Consider the following 18,348-nt stretch of genomic DNA (forward strand, 5'->3'; position numbering starts at 1 on the left):
ACTCTAGCCACCTCCCACTAGGGGGATATGGCTGTGGTCAATGTTCCCTCTAATTTTTCACGGGTCTGAGCGTTCACACAAAGTCGGTGAGCAACGCTTGAAACTACAGTGAGCAACCATAATCCCAAGTGTGGCAAGATAATTAATTATCAAACATGTCCAAAACTTGACATCAAGTTACATTTTGCTGAGTTTCTGGCAATGCTAAATTATTTTTCTCTTTTGAATGAATTGACTCATGTACTATTGCAAAGGTTGTACGGCCTACATACGTCGTTTGTTCTTACAATTCTTTCACAACATATCCATTTCTTTTTATTTCCTGATATATTTGGTTGCATATTTTGTTATTATTAACAACTTATTTAGTCGGTTGGCAATGTTGGCAACAAGATTCAGTTTTTATTTACACGGCTCCGCCCAATATCTATTTATCGAAATGAGAATTGGAAATTATTTGAATGACACACAAACTTTTCATCCTTTTTTCTGTTTTTTTCTACTTTTTTAAAAAATTCCTTTAAAAAAATCTCATTGTGTTTATTTTTTCCGAGCTGTTACTTTTTTCATTTTGTTCTCTATTTTTTCCTACATTTCTTTCTTTTCTTTTTTTCTGGCTTTTTTCTAAAATTGTCCTTCTTTTTTTCTCTTCCTTTTGTTTCTTTTTTTCTCAGCTTTTCCATTTTGGTATTTTTTAATTTTTTGTTTCCTTTCCCCCCTTCCTTTAAGTCATTTTGTGGATAATTTTACTTAATATTTGGTCATGTTGGGATTAAAGAATCAAAAACAACCTGAAGAGCCGTTTAGGACCCGAAAGAGCCTGTTCCTTTTAGTGAGCCGAGCCGAAGAAGCCAGTTCTTGACATACTCTACTAACTTTACTCAACTTTGTTCGACTTCAAAATACCGCATTTAGGACACAACGTCAGGGGGACCCGTGTATTTTTACCTTCATGCACTGTAACTTTGACTTAAGTCGCTTCTTAATAAGTAATTTTGAGCCCTCATTTTTGTGCGCTGGCTAGATTTTCTTGTGCGCCGAGAATGTGCGAGCAGTGTGCAATTGCACTGACTGTGATATATATATATATATATATATATATATATATATGTATATATATATATATATATATATATATATATATATATATAAACAATACTCTTAGTATGTTGTCGAGTACTTGTGCAGCTCGTGAGTGTTGTGCATACAAGTGTGTTACAGTGTACTTGTGTCTCAGTTGTGACAGCAGCTGCAAACTTGTGTGTGTAGCAGTAGGCTAAGTACACTTAAAGTATGTGCACTACTCTATCTGACAAGCATAGCATTATGAAAAGTATTTTTTTTCCATTCAGTAGCTATCTACTAAAGTCTATTGGACAAAATATGTTATTACAGAGTGTGGCACAATAAGATAACGTTAACATGAAGTACACTCAAATGCTAAAGAAAGAGTTCTATCTTCAGCAGATGGGATGAAAACATGGAACCAGCATCCTTCCTCTTGCAACTTTCATCATTGCATTATCAATTAAACATGGCTGCCCAAGAGGCGGGAGTATATCTCAAAGAGGACGAAAGACGAGCAGGATGAGGAAGGACTCCGGCAACCTTTGAGCAAAAACTCGATACTGAAGTCCGTACAAGGCAACACTGGAGCTTTGGCCACAAAAAGAACGAGTACATATTACCCTTCTCGTAGCACCAGAGTGAACTGTGGCTGTTGTCTAAAATGTCACTTGACCCAAGGCATAACTAGAAAGCCAACTGAAAACCTTTTTACTCTGCACTTAGCTAAACATTGATAAACCCATTTGCTGCATAACTTTTAAATAGGGAGGAACGTGTTTTATTTTTGTTCTGTGGTGAGTCTTTGGCCAACTCTCTGCAGGATGCTGTTAAAATGCTCCCATTTTGAAATATTTCACAATGCCCTTTCAGTGCAAGCATAGCTCACAAATAAGATCAAACTCTCCAATTTCCTGAGAATAGATTTTTATGGGATGCACACATATTATAGTTTCATTAATCTGTTATGCTGCACACAGAATAAATCAGGTGCAGACTTTAAATACTTGTGAATGCTTTCAAATACGTATTTTTCTTAAAATTCTTGATACAGGTTTCAATAATTGCTTAAAGGACACATACTTTGTGATATCAGGTCACTTACTTAACTGGTGTCATTTACAATCGTATATTTTACTTTCACATTAAGGATTTTCACCTGAACACAAGGATGCCTTGTTGATGAAATCAATGCCTCTCCCCGGCAAAGCACACTCTGCTGAACTTGCGGCGTGTTCAAATAATCAAAGTAAAAGCTCTGATGTCTGAATATGTGTTTTTCAGGTATTTTCCAGATGTTTAAGTACGTCTTCTAGATAAGGTTTTTGAAATGAACTTGACTTGATAAACGCTAAATGTATCAGTGTACTGTGAGCAGGGATGAAAAAAGCAAAGTTAAATATTCCACAGTTACCTGTATACTTACTCAAGATGGGAAGGAGTGCAGGTAGAGGTGCTGGAATCTTCAGAAACAGGTGGTTAATGGAAAACAACACGTTGGCACTGTTTTGTTTTAGTGAGGAATTGGCGTTTTAATATGAAAAACGTTGATTCAGCTTGTTGTTGCCTCTTATTGTTTCTAAACACCGGCGCTCATTCCCGGACCCGTATACCATCTTTTACATTTCCCTTTAAGAGAGTGAAGTGGGCATAGGTGGGTGGTCTGTTTAGATCTGTGGAGACCCACCCTTTTTATTGGATTGTTGAGGAGCAAGAAGCTAAGGAGGGAGATTTGAGTTTTGTATTCTGCAACTACAATGAGATAGCAAACTCAGCTGTTATCCCCTGTATAAATGAGGAGGGTTTTAGTGTTTTGAACATTCTGGGAGAGGAAGAACTCCAGTAACAGCTTTAAAGAGTCATTTGTGAGAAGGGTCAGAATAAACAAGTAACTGGCACCGCATGCCATGTTCATGTTCAAGAGAATGTACAATTTGTCATCCAAGACATGGCTTGTGTTAACGTTAACTTGATTTGAGAGTTGTAGAACCAAAACGGAAGGTAAAATTAAGCCGCCTACTTCTTGTTGGGTGCCTGTTGTGCACTAGAAGAATAAAGCAGGCCATCTGGTGCCAGACTAGTTGTGTGTAGAGGTGCAACATCGAACTGGAATTGCAGAAAAGAGGCTCTTTTGAATCTTTTTCGTTTTAATTTGTTTTGAAATGCTTTTCTAGCCTTAAATGATTTGAATATACATTCTTTCAGTATTTTTTTCTTGGTTTTTTTTGTTTTTGTTTTTTGTTTGAATGTTGTTTACGGTTATGTTTGTTAATGCTTGTAGGCGATGCTTGCTTGACGAAAGCACATTGTTCTTGACGTTTAATTCTTTTCTCTTTGTACATCCAGAAGAAAGCTTACAATGAATTCAAAGTCCACAACTTCACAACAAAATCAGTATGACAACCAGTGTTCCCTCTAAGCTGCACGCGTGCGCAATTGCGCACTGCTCGCACACTCTCAGCGCACAAGAAAATCTAGCCAGCGCACAAAAATGACGGCTCAAAATTACTAATTAAGAAGCGACTTAAGTCAAAGTTACAGTCCATGAAGGTAAAAATACACGGGTTCCCCTGACGTTGTGTCCTAAATGCGGTATTTTGAAGTCGAGTCGAAGTAGAACGAAGTTGAGTAAAGTTGGTAGAGAACCGGCTTCTCCGGCTCGGCTCACTAAAAGGAACCTCGGGTCCTAAACGTCTCTTCAGGTTGTTTTTGCTTCTTTAATCCCAACATGACCAAATATTATGTAAAATTATGCACAACATGACTTAAAGGAAGGAGGGAATAGAGCAAAAAAGAAAAAAATACCAAAATGAAAAAGTAGTGAAAAGCTGAGGAAAAAAAGAAACAAAGAAAAAAAAGAAGGAAGAAATTTAAAAAAAAAGCCAGAAAAAAAGAAAAGAAAGAAATGTAGGAAAAAAGTAAATAGAGAGCAAAAAAAGTAACAAAAAAGTAGAAAAAAATACGGAAAAAAGAAGAAAAAGTTTGTGTTGCTTTCAAATAATTTCCAATTATATCAAGTCAATCTTGTTGCCAACATTGTACTTCCACTAAAAAATTTGATTAAGTACAGTTCTGTATCTTACAACCGACTAAATAGGCCCCCAAAATGTTAATATTATGCAACAAAATATATAAGGAAATAAAAAGAAATGGATATCTTGTGAAAGAATTGTAAGAACAAACGACGTTTGTAGGCCGTACAACCTTTGCAATAGTACATAAGTCAATTCATTCAAAAAGAGAAAAATATTTTTGCATTGCTGGAAACTCAGCAAAATGTAACTTGATGTCAAGTTTTTGACATGATTGATAATTAATCATCTTGCCACACTTGGGATTATGGTTGCTCACTGTTGTTTCAAGTGTTGCTCACCGACTTTGTGTAAACGCTCAGACCCATGGAAAATTAGAGGGAACATTGATGACAACAGAAAGACAATGAAAGGCTGAAGGGAAAAAGCTGGAGCTTATGCTTGTTCCATCCCCTTAACTATTTTTACACTTTTCACAATAATATATTTAGTTTCTTTGTGTATTTAATGTGCCATAGAAACAAAATATATTTTCTTACTTTGTTTACTTCCTGGCACACTACTACGTCAGCATTTCTTGGCTTACCAGGGGTACCACCGAGCCACTGAACCGTTGACACTGAACAAGTGTTGCGTGAAAAGACCATAAGGCGTGAGGGCCAAGGAGGTCAACTGCAATATAGGATCTCAGAGTCAACCACGGATCCAGGATGAGAGTAGTCAACTGTGACGATATTACAACAGTCGTTACCACCTCAGACCTCGGGTCTAAGGTTACTTGGTACCAAGAGGAGCAGCCACTAACCTCACAACCCTTAATGAACATTTTAAATCAGAACATAATCTATTTTGTATGTCCATTATTGATGTATGAGCAACAAATCTGCATCACGCCACCCCCGCAGTAACAGATGCGTGTCAGTCTTTGAGAACTCGGTTGGATCAGAAACAAGTTGAGGTGGGGAAAAAAACCTTGGGGGCTGTTGCATGGGAGCTGAGAGTCATTTACCACAAAAGAGCCGACAGTCCACCAAGACCTGTAAGCCTAAGGACTTGCCAGTTGAGACGATTAAACACAGCACTTTAGAGTCAACAATGATGAGATCCTTGAAGTATACCGTAACTGCAGTAATTGATAAGGTAAACTAGACTGCTATCAAGCTGGTGACTCAACCATGGCATGTAATCCCAGATTCAAGTGTGACATGAGAACTAAGAGTCAAATCCCAAGTAAGTGCCCTGAGACCCAACACCCGGATGATGGCCCTGCAAAGTAAACTACAATATTATAAATTAGGGTAATTTAGGAAATAAAACCCAGGATTGCCTTGAATAGAACATTGACAAGAAAGTTTAGTCAAATACAAAGTGAGCCACTGTGACATGTGAATTTCATGGATAAAAAAGAACAATAAACGTGATGAGTGGAATCTGACTCCTATTCATAAAAAAGTGACAAATCGGGTTTACCACGGGTTTTATTTAAAATGAGAGTCTAGCCAATAAAAATTGTAGGCGTCACAGTGTATGTCGATAACAAACTGCAAAAAAGATGGATGGATTAACGGAATAAGAAAAATACATGAACTATCATATGATGTAGACTTTTTTCAATTATCCGTAGGTCAAGAAATTTGTATGCGTTTTACATAACATGAGGCTAACTTAGTGGAACATGATTGTCTGCCATTGTACTGCTAGAGGTATTACTCCTTGTGCTTTGTAGGACTAGTCTTTGGTTGCACTACACCAGGGCTTGGCAACCCAAAATGTTGAAAGAGCCACATAGGACAAACATATTAAAAATCAACGACACATATTTGGAGGCGCCAAAAATGTGAAACTTTGTATAAGCCTTATAAAGAAGGCAACACATACTCCATGAATATACTGAGTATCAGGAGTGGGATGATATGCTTCGGTCATGATTCGATTGTATTACAATACTAAGGGGACGATTCGATTTTTATTAAGATACTCGAGAATTGCGATTCTGCAAGCATTGCAGTTCGATATGAGTGATGATTGTGATTTAATTTTCTTTCCTATAAAGCAAGCCTTTTATGGGCACTGGGCTTAGGTCTCGTTGATTGCTTTCTACCTCTTTTCCACTTCTGTTGCTTTCATACATTTTAAGTACCGTACATGACGTCACAAAAATCAATTCTGCGGAGAAACGTTAATTTTAAAAATTGCAAAAATTGAATCACGATATATACATGAATTGATTTTTTGTCCTGCCCCTACTGTATATATACTCATTGGATAACATTAAGAGTTTTTGTGTCATGTTTGTACTCTTACAGAAACCATATTATTTTCCATAATCAAACATTTTTGAAAATGCATGTGGGAGCCACTTGCATGTGCCAAAGAGCCACATACGGCTCCAGAACTGCTTGTTGCTGACCCCCGCACTACACATTACAGCGACAACTAGAGTTCATATAGTACATAGTGTCCCTTTAAATACAAAAAAAAAACATTCTGCACAAGGATCAACCTTAAAACTTTTCTAAAAATCCAGTCAGTTGTTATTGACCCCATGAAACTGTTAATTATTGTCAAAAAAAAAACTTTTCAATAAAGGATTTTTTTTAAAGGAGGCAGAGGTGCCAGAACTCTGCCACGACATGGTCTGTATATATGACTAACTAACAACATTCTTATAGTATATAAAGAGTCAAATATCGAATAAGAATCAATAATGAAATGCAGTCCCCGGTGACAATGAAGCGCTTTAAGCTGATTCTTCTCAAGTACACAAAGGAGACTTCATCGCCACATACCACAACACAGTCCAGTCGACCTACATGAAAAATCGCCCACAGAGGACGCTGTCTCCATCACCCTGCACAACACCCTCACCCATCCGCAGCAGCTTAACACATATGCCAGATTGCTGTTTGTAGACGTTAGCTCGGCCTTCAACACTGTCATCCCAGACAAGCTGGTTCTCAAGCTACACACAGGGGGTCTGTCTATGCCTCTGGGTCAGGGACTTTCTCACCAACAGGCCCTAGGCGGCCCAAATTGGGAGGACTGCAATCATCCCCCCTGGCCCTCAGCACGGGCACGGCACAGTGGTGTGTGCTCAGCCCAACACTTTTCACTCCAATCACTCACGACTGTGCTGCCATCAATCCCACCAATACAGTCGCCACTTTCACGGACGACACTACAGTGGTGGGTCTCATCTCAGGCAACAGTGAGGCCCAATCCAGCTCCCACGGTGGTGTTCAGCCATCAACCTGGTGCTGAATACTAAAAAGACCGAGGTCATCGTGGACTACAGGAAGTCTAGAAAGACTGACCAAGGCCCCCCTTCTCCTGGATGCAGAAGTAGTGGAGCTGGTGGACGACTTTAAGTTCCTGGTTATATCAGACCTCCTGTGGTCTACCAACACTTGCTGCCAGGTAAAAAAGGCTCAGCATAGAATCTTCTCAGGAAACAAACAGGCTGGTCTCTCCTCTCGGCTGCTCCTTAACCTTTACAGAGCACAATCGAGAGCATCCTCAGCCTTAACGTGACCGTGTGGTATGACAGCTGCATGGCCCAGGAGAGGAAACAACTAGTGCAGGTGGTTAGTACTGCACCGGGCATAGTGGCCCGTCCCTTCCATGACTTGGAATACATATTTGCGGGCCGAGTCAAGAGGAGACCAAAGGCCATCGCCTTGGATCCCAGCCACCCGGGCCACAGACTGATTGTACCGCTGACATCAGGAAAGCGGTAAAGGAACATCCTGACGGAGTAAGAGACACTTTTACCCAGAGCTGTAACGTATTGAATGAGTGCCAACTTCAAAATAAAAACAGAGTGAAATGTGAAATCAATTCCTTGATCATCAACTTCGACGTGAGTGGTCAGAGAATCTCGAGTGTGTGAACTATTAAGAGCCGACACAAGGCAGCATGACAAGGCTTAGAAGTGGAGTCTGCTTTTCCAAGACGGCCTGCAGCCTGCAGCTGACATGAGGACTTTTTGCTTCCTCTGAGTGGAGTGAACCATAAATGAATTATCATTGGCTGTTCGTGCCGAGTCACGATTGGCCAATAAGCATCAAGGCTTGATGGTTCGCCACTAATGGAGAATTTTTATTTATTTATTTATTTTACCGGGTTAGATCTGGAGTCAGCGTGTTTACTTTCAGGTCCATTTCAAGACTTTCCATCTATTTCATTCATTTTTTACTATCACTACCACTTTGTGATAAACATTTTCTACCAGATGGTTGTCTCTTTAGGTTCATGAGGCGGTTTATCTGTTGGTTGTCATGGTGACCATTCAACTCTACATCTTTTTTTCTTTGTGGGTGTTGTTGCTGCTCTTCTAGAAGATTTCCTTCTCAGAGTTTCCCTCCATGACGAGCACAGATGACATAATCTGTAATGAAATATTTAAACAGTAGAACTGGGATGACCCAGCCCTTGAGGGACCTCCCACTCCTGCAAAATCTTTATCTGTTCTGACCAACCAGAAACCCTTTCTTCTCTGCCGGATGTTTTTGTGCTTGTGGCATAATTTTAACACAAGGATGATGTTACAGGAGTTAGCCGAAATGGCAATGTTGCATCATGTAACATAATACAACGAGCTGCATCAAGATGTCATGACATGGCAAAATTATGAAAATTTGTCAGATTTCATTGCCACAACCTAATGTCAACCATCATTTTCCACAGATATGGTGACATGGTTCCGAACACTATCGCGGGAAAGATTTTTGGCTCCATCTGTTCACTGAGCGGCGTGCTGGTCATTGCCCTCCCTGTACCCGTCATTGTGTCCAACTTCAGTCGTATCTACCACCAGAACCAGCGAGCGGACAAGATGCGAGCACAGCAGGTCAGGTCACCGCAAACCCATGTTATAAATATATGCAGAATTAACATAATAATAGATATGTGTACTTTTTCGAAAATGTCAAACTTGACCTACTTTTAAAATGATAAAATAGATTAATATAAATTGTCATCTTTATGTTTAAATACAACATTGTGATTATCATTATAATCGATTTAAGCAGCAAAATCTGTTTTAATTTATCTGAGGGGACAACCATTCCGTGACTTGACTAAAAAAGGTTATCACGGTTACCCAGACTTCAGGCAATGATCAATTAGGACTGAGCTCCCGAAAAAGTGATTCGTCGTGATTGGTTAACCTGAGAAATCATGATGTCATTTTAGTCAAAGGCAAGTGGTAAAGTGGCCACCGCCCTCTGATGGAAAGAAAAGCTGGATTTAGCTATCACAAACATATTCACCATAATCAATATGATATATTATTAAAACAACGTTTGACTTCCCATTTAAATTATTCAGTCTAAACCCTGCAGAAATTACCCTAATCTACCATTTTTGCTACACCCCACTACTTTTTCCATACTAATTACGCAAGTTAACTCACTAAATGCAGCTCTCTAACGATACTACTCTCGAGTCGTTGCATCGGTTAAGAGCACCAAGATGACGAAATACAGTACCAGTATTTGTTACCACATTGTACTAAAAACTATGCTTTCAGTAAAGTAATATGACTATACTCTACTGACAATGCTTGTCACTCAAACTATAGTGCATATTTTTTATACACCAATATACTACACTGACCTCACTTTACTACTGTAACTTTTGCACTTTAACAAGTACACTACATCAACAGTACTCTGTACTACTCTGATTATATGACTGACTTCACAACACAATGCTCATAGCAACTCTGATTTCATTTGACTACACTAAATGAATGTCACTACATAACTCTGTCTACTCTAGAGGATTAAGGTAAAAAACACTGTCACTTTAACTTTAACTGCACTACATTAATAACTATTATTCAATTAAATATATTTTCTAACTACATTACTCTAAAGCTAAATCACTGATTATGGTGTCATTGTCAGTACTCTTACATATACAGTAACTTAAATTGGGCTAATTTGATTGCACTACCCTCATACTCTACTGCCATCACCAGAAATAGTATTCTAATTCTACTTCAGATATAAATTTTATACACAACTCAGATGACCTGCCCTAAATATATGTACACAGTTCCAACTTCACAACATTAAAGTGCACCATTTGAATTCCTGAAGTTTTACCAACAAACCCACCCTATTGTGACTTTTCACTAACAATACCTTTACCAAACAACCGTAGCACAAATCTGTTAACATCGAATCTATGTTACAGAAAGTGCGGTTAGCACGAATCCGTATGTCAAAGAAAGGTACAACGAACGCCTTCCTGCAGTACAAAGAAGATCGAGCCCTTGGGGTGAGACATTCGTTACCTTTAAAATGTACAAACCGCAGCTTATTACAATTTTGCTCATGTGTTTTTGTGCGTTTTTGTGTCTGTGAATGAACAGGACCGGGATAGCAATAGTAGTGCTCTGTGTGTGAGGAACAAGTCGGCATTTGAACATCAACATCATCACCTTCTTCACTGTTTGGAGAAGACCACGGTCAGTGGATTATGCTTAGTTGGTGTCATCGATCATTAAAATAATCACATTGGGCAGTGGTGTGAACAGATAGACACTGGGTGGTGTAAGACCATCAACCCATCTGCCCTTTCTCCCAAAAAGGAATCATTTGAATAATTTTGCATTAAGTTTTTATAAATAATTAGTGTACTGGAGTTAATAATGACTGAGGATCTTTGAGAAAATCTTAAGAATGTCCATTTTTGGTTCAAATATAGGGATAAACATACTTGCCAACACTGCCGATTTACGCGTTAGACGTCCTGTTTCGCCCCTCAGAAACGCTTACTGCTTTAAAAGATAAATAAAGATGAATAAAGGAAAAAATCTTGACTTGAGACTAGTATTTAGTCTTTGGCTGCTTTATATTTATGCTAACTAAGTCTTTGTGCGTGGACAAATTGCTTCAACAATTGCATTTGATTTCTGTTTTAGTACAATTTTACCTCAACTGGTTTTAAACAATTGCATGTTTTTAATTAATCCACAGACTGAGTTTTACGCTTAACCATAGAGTGCGATAACATCTGCTTATTAATGTTAAAAGGTTGTCAATTATGGCTAAACATGAAAAAAAACACCAGGGAGCTTAACAATTTTTGGGTTGTATCAGAGTGGTTTAAAATCGCACCATGATGTCAATTTTGAAAAAAAAAATTATATTTGGGAGCAAGGTTAGTCAAAGAACTAAAGCAGGAAACCCAGAATTTTGTGGCACAATTGTCATGAACAGGAACAGGATCAGGACCCCAATGCGTGACGTTTCTCACACAAGCCTTTTATTTTACGCGAAATGAGGAGTCATGCACGTTAGGCACCAGTCTGGCGTGGAATGATAGGAAGCCAAAGGCCGACAAGATCGATACCAATTGCCCGAGCAGATATCGGACGGATTGGGTCGATACTGCACAGGACGGGACAGACAGGATTGATATCAAAACAGGATATCGAAATTAAACAGGACAAACTAGACGAAAACGAAACTGGAAACCGATATTAAACAACGGAACAGACGGGATTGATGTAAAAACAGGGTATCGAAATTAAACGGGACAAACTAGACGGAAACGAAACTGGAAACCGATATCAAACTGGACAGGAAATACCAAAACCCACGGGCAGAGGTTCATTGACGGACTGACAAAGGGAGAGTGAGAGCACTGAGCTTAAATAGACTGAAAGCCAATCTGTCAACAAGCCGCAGGTGGAGCCACACGGGCGGGGCCAACTGGGTGCCATGGCAACCGTGACACCAATTCCCGTCAGAATTCACAACTATTGAGCCGTGGTAAACCTGATGATTGAAAAAAACTTTAAGGATCATTTTACTCATAAAAATCTGGTATAGGGAAATACATAAGGGTGTAAAAGTGGCCATGGTGATGCCCACTAAACAAGAAATACAAGCACACTGAGCCACGAAGGCCTGGGATGCTTCTGTGTAGCGTGTGGGTGCTTGATTCATGGAAACAAAACTGCAGTCTCACAGTTTGGGGAGAAAATTCTTACATTTATAAAAGATAGGGAAATACTTTTAGGGGAATGGTTGAAACAAAGATTATCAGGTCAAACAATAATTGCCCTGCATCCCTGACAGAACCACGAGTTTACCGACGAGCTCAACTACAGTGAGCTGTGCATTACCGAGTCGGTGGGCTACCGGACCAGTCGCAGCACTTCAATGTCCAGCCAGCAGGGGGGGACAAATCACTCAAGCTGCTGCCCCCGCCGTGTCCGGAGGAGAGCGGCAATGCGGCTGGCCAATTCTACCGTGTCAGTGAGCCGAGGAAGTGTGCAGGAGCTCGACACGCTGCACGGCAAGGGGACGCCTGGACCACCACAGACGTAAACCAACGTGCATCAACACGAATGTTATGAATATAAAGGGCATTTTGGGGTGTGTCATTTGAGGTGATCTTAAAAAGTAAAAGTAGATTGCTTTCTATATTAAGTATGTGTTATAAATGACCAACAGAGTTCAAAGAGCCCTTATGTTTTATTTTCCACCGTGCCTACCTGCTTTTATTTTACTATACGGTTTTCATTGATTCTAGGATGAAAATAATGAATGTCAGAAAAGGACTATTTCAGACACAATCCAAATGATAAACCAAACCCACAAAATGATAAAAAAAAGACGGTTTATTTGAGCGTGTCTAAGAACAACAAAAAGGTGCATGCGAAGCACAAGCAGCTTGACAGAGGCTTCAATGAGGATTTCAGCCAGAAGATGGCGTCAGCAAGTAGACTGTTGCAGACACCACCTTTAACCTTTTCTGAACTATTTATCCACTTCCCAAATTACATTTTATTGCATCCCTCGCTCTAAAAAATATATAATAATTAAATAATTCCCGCGCAGCACGGCGGTGCAGTGGTTAGAGTGTGTGCGGCACAGTTCTGAGGTCATGAGATTGAACCTCCTGTGTGGAGTTTGCATGTTCTCCCCGTGCTTGCGTGGGTTTCCTCCGGGCACTCCTGTTTCCTCCCATATTCCAAAAACATGCATGTCAGGTTAATTGGCCGATCCAAATTGTTCCTAGGTGTGAATGAGCGAGTGAGTTGTCTGTCCCTGTGTGCCCTGCGACTAGCTGGCAACCAGTTCAGGGTGTTCCCTGCATGTTTTTTGGAATGTGGGAGGAAACCAGAGTGCCCGGAGGAAACCCACACAAGCACGGGGAGAACATGCAAACTCCACACAGGAAGGTTCGATCTCATGACCTCAGAACTGTGACGCATATTCGATAACCACTGCGCTTCCGTGCTGCCCCTTATTCAGATTAAAATTTCCCAAATCGATGTGTAATATTTGGCTACTAGATGTTGCTGTATTGTGTAGTTCAGGGATCACCAACGTTTTTGAAGCTAAGGGCTACTTTTTGGCATGAAGGGCTTCCATTTTGATATGGGTGGGTGGGTGTTGTATGGGTGTATCCCCTAGCCACTGCGGTCGTGCGCACACCATTTCCTGTGGTATGTCTTGGGCAAGTATCACCTGGTGGTGCCCATCCCTCTGCAGGCCAACACATGTTTTCACCTGGTCTCGAACAGGGGACATGTCGCTTGCTAGGCTAATGCGCTAACTACTAGTTAACCCATTTTGGCATACATTTCTAAAATAACAAGTTATGTCATTACTATGTTGTAACCAGGTTGTAACTATTAGAAGTTAAGTCAACCTCTAAAACATCTTTTCATCCAGAAATCATATTTACTGAGAAATCTTGCTTGGTCGGACTTTAATGCCCGCGGCCCCGGGTGGGATAAATCTTTTAGGCCAGGTCTTACCTCTAACTATTAAATACTCTTATTGAGTTCTGTTTGCGTTTCAGTCGTTCCAGCCTCAATGCTCAGATCAGCCTCAAGCTGAACTGTGGCGAGCAAGACTTCAGTGCCGCCATCATTAGCATTCCCACGCCGCCTGCCAACACGCCCGACGAGAGCTTGCCGCCCTCGCCCGCCGCCATCCCGGGGGGCATCCTACGAAACACACGCGCCACCGCTTACACTTCTGACTCCATCAAGATCTCCTCCTTGTAACTTCTGCTGGGGCTGCCACCTCTTGCCTGCCTGCCTGATGCCCAGCGCTACTGACAGTCTGCAGCTGCCCGATGGTTGTGGGTAGAATACTGTACATTAAAAAAGGCATTGTCCTCAGATAATGATGAAAGTGGACATCAAAATATGCAAAGTGGGAAGTCATCGCAAAGTTGGAAGGAATTAGTAATCAACGATGGGATGACATGTTTGTGGGTTGCGTGTTCGACATAAGCTCAACTAGAGCAAAAAAATCAGAGGTCAGGATTCTTCCATCGTGCAATAGAGCTATTTATTAGAAAAAAAATTACAAGGGGAACTACATCTTTTTCATCTGTAGCAATGTTGAGTTGGAAATGTTTATATATATTAGCTCACTTACCTGCTGGCTAGTACATTGCCCTCGCCGTTTCCGGATTTAAATCTTGGCTCTGGTCTTCCTGCTTGGTTTTCAGAATGACGCTGTGGTTAATGTTTTTTTCTTCCACATTCCTAAAACATTTTAGCTTAATTGAAAACCAAGAATTTGTCCCTGCGTGTGAACGTAAATACAAGTGCTTGTTTTGGTATATAAACAAGTAGACTGGGGACAATCTTTATAACAGGGGTGTTCAAACTACGACTGAAAACGATACTTTGATTTTTATTTTTTTAATTCTATGCAACTTTTATAATACCCAAAGAGGCAAATAAAGTATTTTCCACTTTTAAAGTAACATTTTACCCCAAAGATTTAGAGATGTTTGACACCACTTTTTCAAAACTCATATGAGTACTCAACTCTTCAGTACTGACTTGTACAAAGTGCCAATACCATATGTAGTTTTATGAACTTGCATAAATATTTCCCCCCAAACATACACTATTCATCTGAACTCGGTAAAATTCCTTTCAATTGTATGAAATTAATCCTATTTTCTTCAAAACACCCCAAATTTTGATGGGCTATCAGTGTATCAAGACATTTCAAGTAACAGTACGTTGAAAAATGGTCATGAATTGGCCTGGCACGAATCTGTCCTTCACATCTGTCCTTCCTGTATATTTTGGTTTTTATTTAAAAAAAAAAAAAAAACACATTTTGGTGTGCTTTGTAAATTACAGTAAAAATAAGATAAAAACAACAGCAAACAAGGTGCCCTTTTATTTCTTCATTTCTTTTGTGGTCCTTAAAAGGAAAAGTTTGAACACCTCCGCTTTAAAAAGAATTGTTTCTCTATAGTTTCCAGAAAATTTGGCTGGTAATCAATGAACGTTTACACCAAAAATGGGTCGGTTGCGAGTGTGATTTAATTGTATTTAATTGACACCTTTAAAATGCCATCATACAAACGTTTACGCAAGTTTGCTTTCGCAATGGAAGAAAGCTGATGCTAGACATGACCACCTGCAAGCCTGAAAATGAGTGCTGCTTGTGCACGTGGCCTCCTTGACATTCTTAGGTTTCCTTCCAGGCACTTGGAACCAAGCGTGTTTGAGTGTGTGACCAAGCACAAATTGTAACATATTTTGTAACATAAACGTTTACCTGCACCTGTCAATCGACCTTTCTATCTTCCCACAAAAAAAAGGAGAAAAAAATAAGCCTGGACAGTACCACCAGGTCCATGCATGAACCTCGGCTTTGGCCAGCATTAAAAAAAGAAAAGAAAAATATAATGTGGGGGTAAGTGTCCTTTCTGTTTTAGCATGTTGAATTTCTTTTGATTTTTGTTTTGATTCAACCACAGAGACGCAGCATAATTCAGGAATGATCCTGGGCAGGGATGCTGACAGACGTCACTACTATGCATGGATACCGTTGTAGGTATTTGATCTCTTTGATCTCAACACACTCTTTGTTCACTGGACTCCTTCTAAAAGGACCATATAAAAATAATGTTGGTGCTTTTAATTTGGTAGTAGAATAGTTGTACCTCAATCAGTTTTCTGACTGCTAGCTTGTTATGTATTCTGTGATTACGCTTTTCACAATATGTTGTACGACTACTGAAGGTTGCTATCCAGGACACATCTGCTCAAATACTGCTGATATATATAAAAAAAATTGCATCTCCAAAACATTTTTGAAGTCAGCTAAGGTGCATATTTTCACGAGTTTTTGCTATAATTTTTGTGCTACACTCGTGAAGTTCTCGAGGCGTTCTAGAAAATACCAATAACTTAATAACAAAAATTAGTGCCAAAACATTATCATCTTAGAAATCAAATAACAAGAGCATCCAATAATGCCATGACAACAACATTTATCATTACTACCAGTGCTTTTTTATATCATAATTTGTGCTTCACACAGCAAGTAATGCGATAATTTAAAGCCTTTACAACAATATTGAGTACCCTTTTGATATTGTAATGCTAACTCAAACTAACATTAGCATGAATAGTTTGATAAAAACAAGTTGACGAGGGGGTTCAGTGAACAAAACAACAATGACTAAATGATAAAGACATGATTAAAGCACAGACATGTATATTCAACATGACACAAATAAATAACATAATGAAAAAAACAACTGTCTCATTTTTTTTGTGTTACCTTTCAGTAATTATTTAACTTCTGCCAGCTCACAAACCGAGTTATGTATCACTTACTTATAATATAGTTTAATTAACATAAAAGAAAAGAAAAGAACTAAAGAAATGGGTTTTCATCTCCTGTTTCACATTTTCCCCGGCCAACAGTGACGTGCAGTCAGGAGAGGCAGACAAGGCTTTATTGAATGGTTTGATCTATTCAGTATTAAAGTTCTTTATCATTTAACGTCACAAATCATGGATTTTCTTTTTGAAAACTGTTGAATTTTCATTTTACGTTATAAACATTATTAATACAATTAGTATGTAACATATTGCTGTGCATCTGGCAAATGAGTGAGGCACGCAACTCGCTTGCCTCATGGCAGAGGGAGATAGTGAGACCAAAAATTATAATTTAGGCGCACACCTCAGGTTTAATGAATGGAATTAGTGATCGTATTAGCGAGCTAACAGCGGGTCAAACCATCCAATATTTTTTTCTCATTGCGAGGACTTTTTTTCATAATGGAAAATTAATTATTTCATTAAAAATGAGCGGTGTTGGGCACATTAATTTAAAATACAAATTAGTTATATTTACCCATTTCTTCTTCCAAAAAGTAATTGAGTTAGTAACTGAGCCACTCTATAGTTAAAGTAACTGGTACAAGGGAAAAGTAACTATTTCCTTTATTTTAAAAATAAGTTGTTGTCAAAGAATTTGACATTTTCTGAGCAGTATTTGAATCAGTTGAATTGAAAAGAACAGGTATTTGTGGTAAAGAACTTTGTAATATTTGTTGCACATCACTAGCAACAGATAAATCATACACTTGAAGTGCAACAAAAATAAACAATAAAGAATATAATAAAATACCAATCATATAAACAATATAAAGTGAGTTTAATGATTTAAATCTAACTGTAATGGTCTGTTGTAGAGATTGGAATTCTGACTCTTTTTAAGAGAACCAACTTTTTTGGGCTTCACTAAAAAGAGCAGGCTTTTTCGCCTACCACATTGTTTTGTTGTTTAATCCATATTTAATCCATATACTGTATTACCGCTTATTATGTATTATTATGAATATCTTAAAAAGGGGGAAAATAAAGCAAAATCATCACTTCAATATTCACACTTAAAAACACAGGAAACATTATTAAAATATTTAGAAATCTAAAAAGAAATAGATGAAATACAAGACAATTTGAACATTTTTCATACTTAAATAGTTCAATGTCAACAGCACAACACCCCTGAAAAAAAAAGTATTTTGAACAATTTTGGGAGAAAAAAGACGTTGGTGATCTGCAGCCAAAGAACTGCACCGCTTTTGACCGGCAGTAACGATAACGGCGGAAAAAATCATGAGTTATATTAACCCGTTATCTTAAAAGTAAATGGGTTATTTCTAACGCTTTTATTCCTGACACTAAAAACGAGCAGGCATCACTTTCATTTACATGTAATAGTAAGACAGTAAAACATGTTTTTCCATGATACAGTTAATATATTGCTTTCTTGCTTTCCCATCAAATTATGAAGAAGATGTCGGTTCATATATTTATAAATCTGACTGTGCCTCAGCAGATCGGAACAACACTGCAAGTCACTGAATCTTTCTGTAATTATTTAAATTCTCGAGACCTTTAGTTCATAGGTGTCAAAACCCACGGCCCGCGGGCCAAATCCCGCCC

General features: G+C 38.9%; 1 protein-coding gene across 2 annotated transcripts in view; it reads left to right on the top strand.

Annotated features, from left to right (window-relative positions):
* Positions 1–16,646, top strand: part of kcnd1 (potassium voltage-gated channel, Shal-related subfamily, member 1) — a 30,000-nt gene extending 13,354 nt beyond the window's left edge. For both annotated transcript variants that reach the window (XM_088331027.1, XM_088331028.1), the window contains exons 5-9: positions 8,784–8,946; positions 10,299–10,382; positions 10,477–10,572; positions 12,191–12,438; positions 13,926–16,646. In XM_088331027.1, coding sequence (XP_088187153.1) covers positions 8,784–8,946; positions 10,299–10,382; positions 10,477–10,572; positions 12,191–12,438; positions 13,926–14,133 — 799 coding nt within the window. In that variant the 3' untranslated portion in view covers positions 14,134–16,646. The remainder of the gene's footprint in view (positions 1–8,783; positions 8,947–10,298; positions 10,383–10,476; positions 10,573–12,190; positions 12,439–13,925) is intronic.
* The last annotated feature ends 1,702 nt before the right edge of the window (positions 16,647–18,348 follow it).

The sequence above is a fragment of the Urocampus carinirostris genome, chromosome 3 (assembly GCF_059441175.1).
Source record: "Urocampus carinirostris isolate Australia breed hairy pipefish chromosome 3, RoL_Ucar_1.0, whole genome shotgun sequence".
In the NCBI taxonomy this organism is placed as follows: Eukaryota; Metazoa; Chordata; class Actinopteri; order Syngnathiformes; family Syngnathidae; genus Urocampus; species Urocampus carinirostris.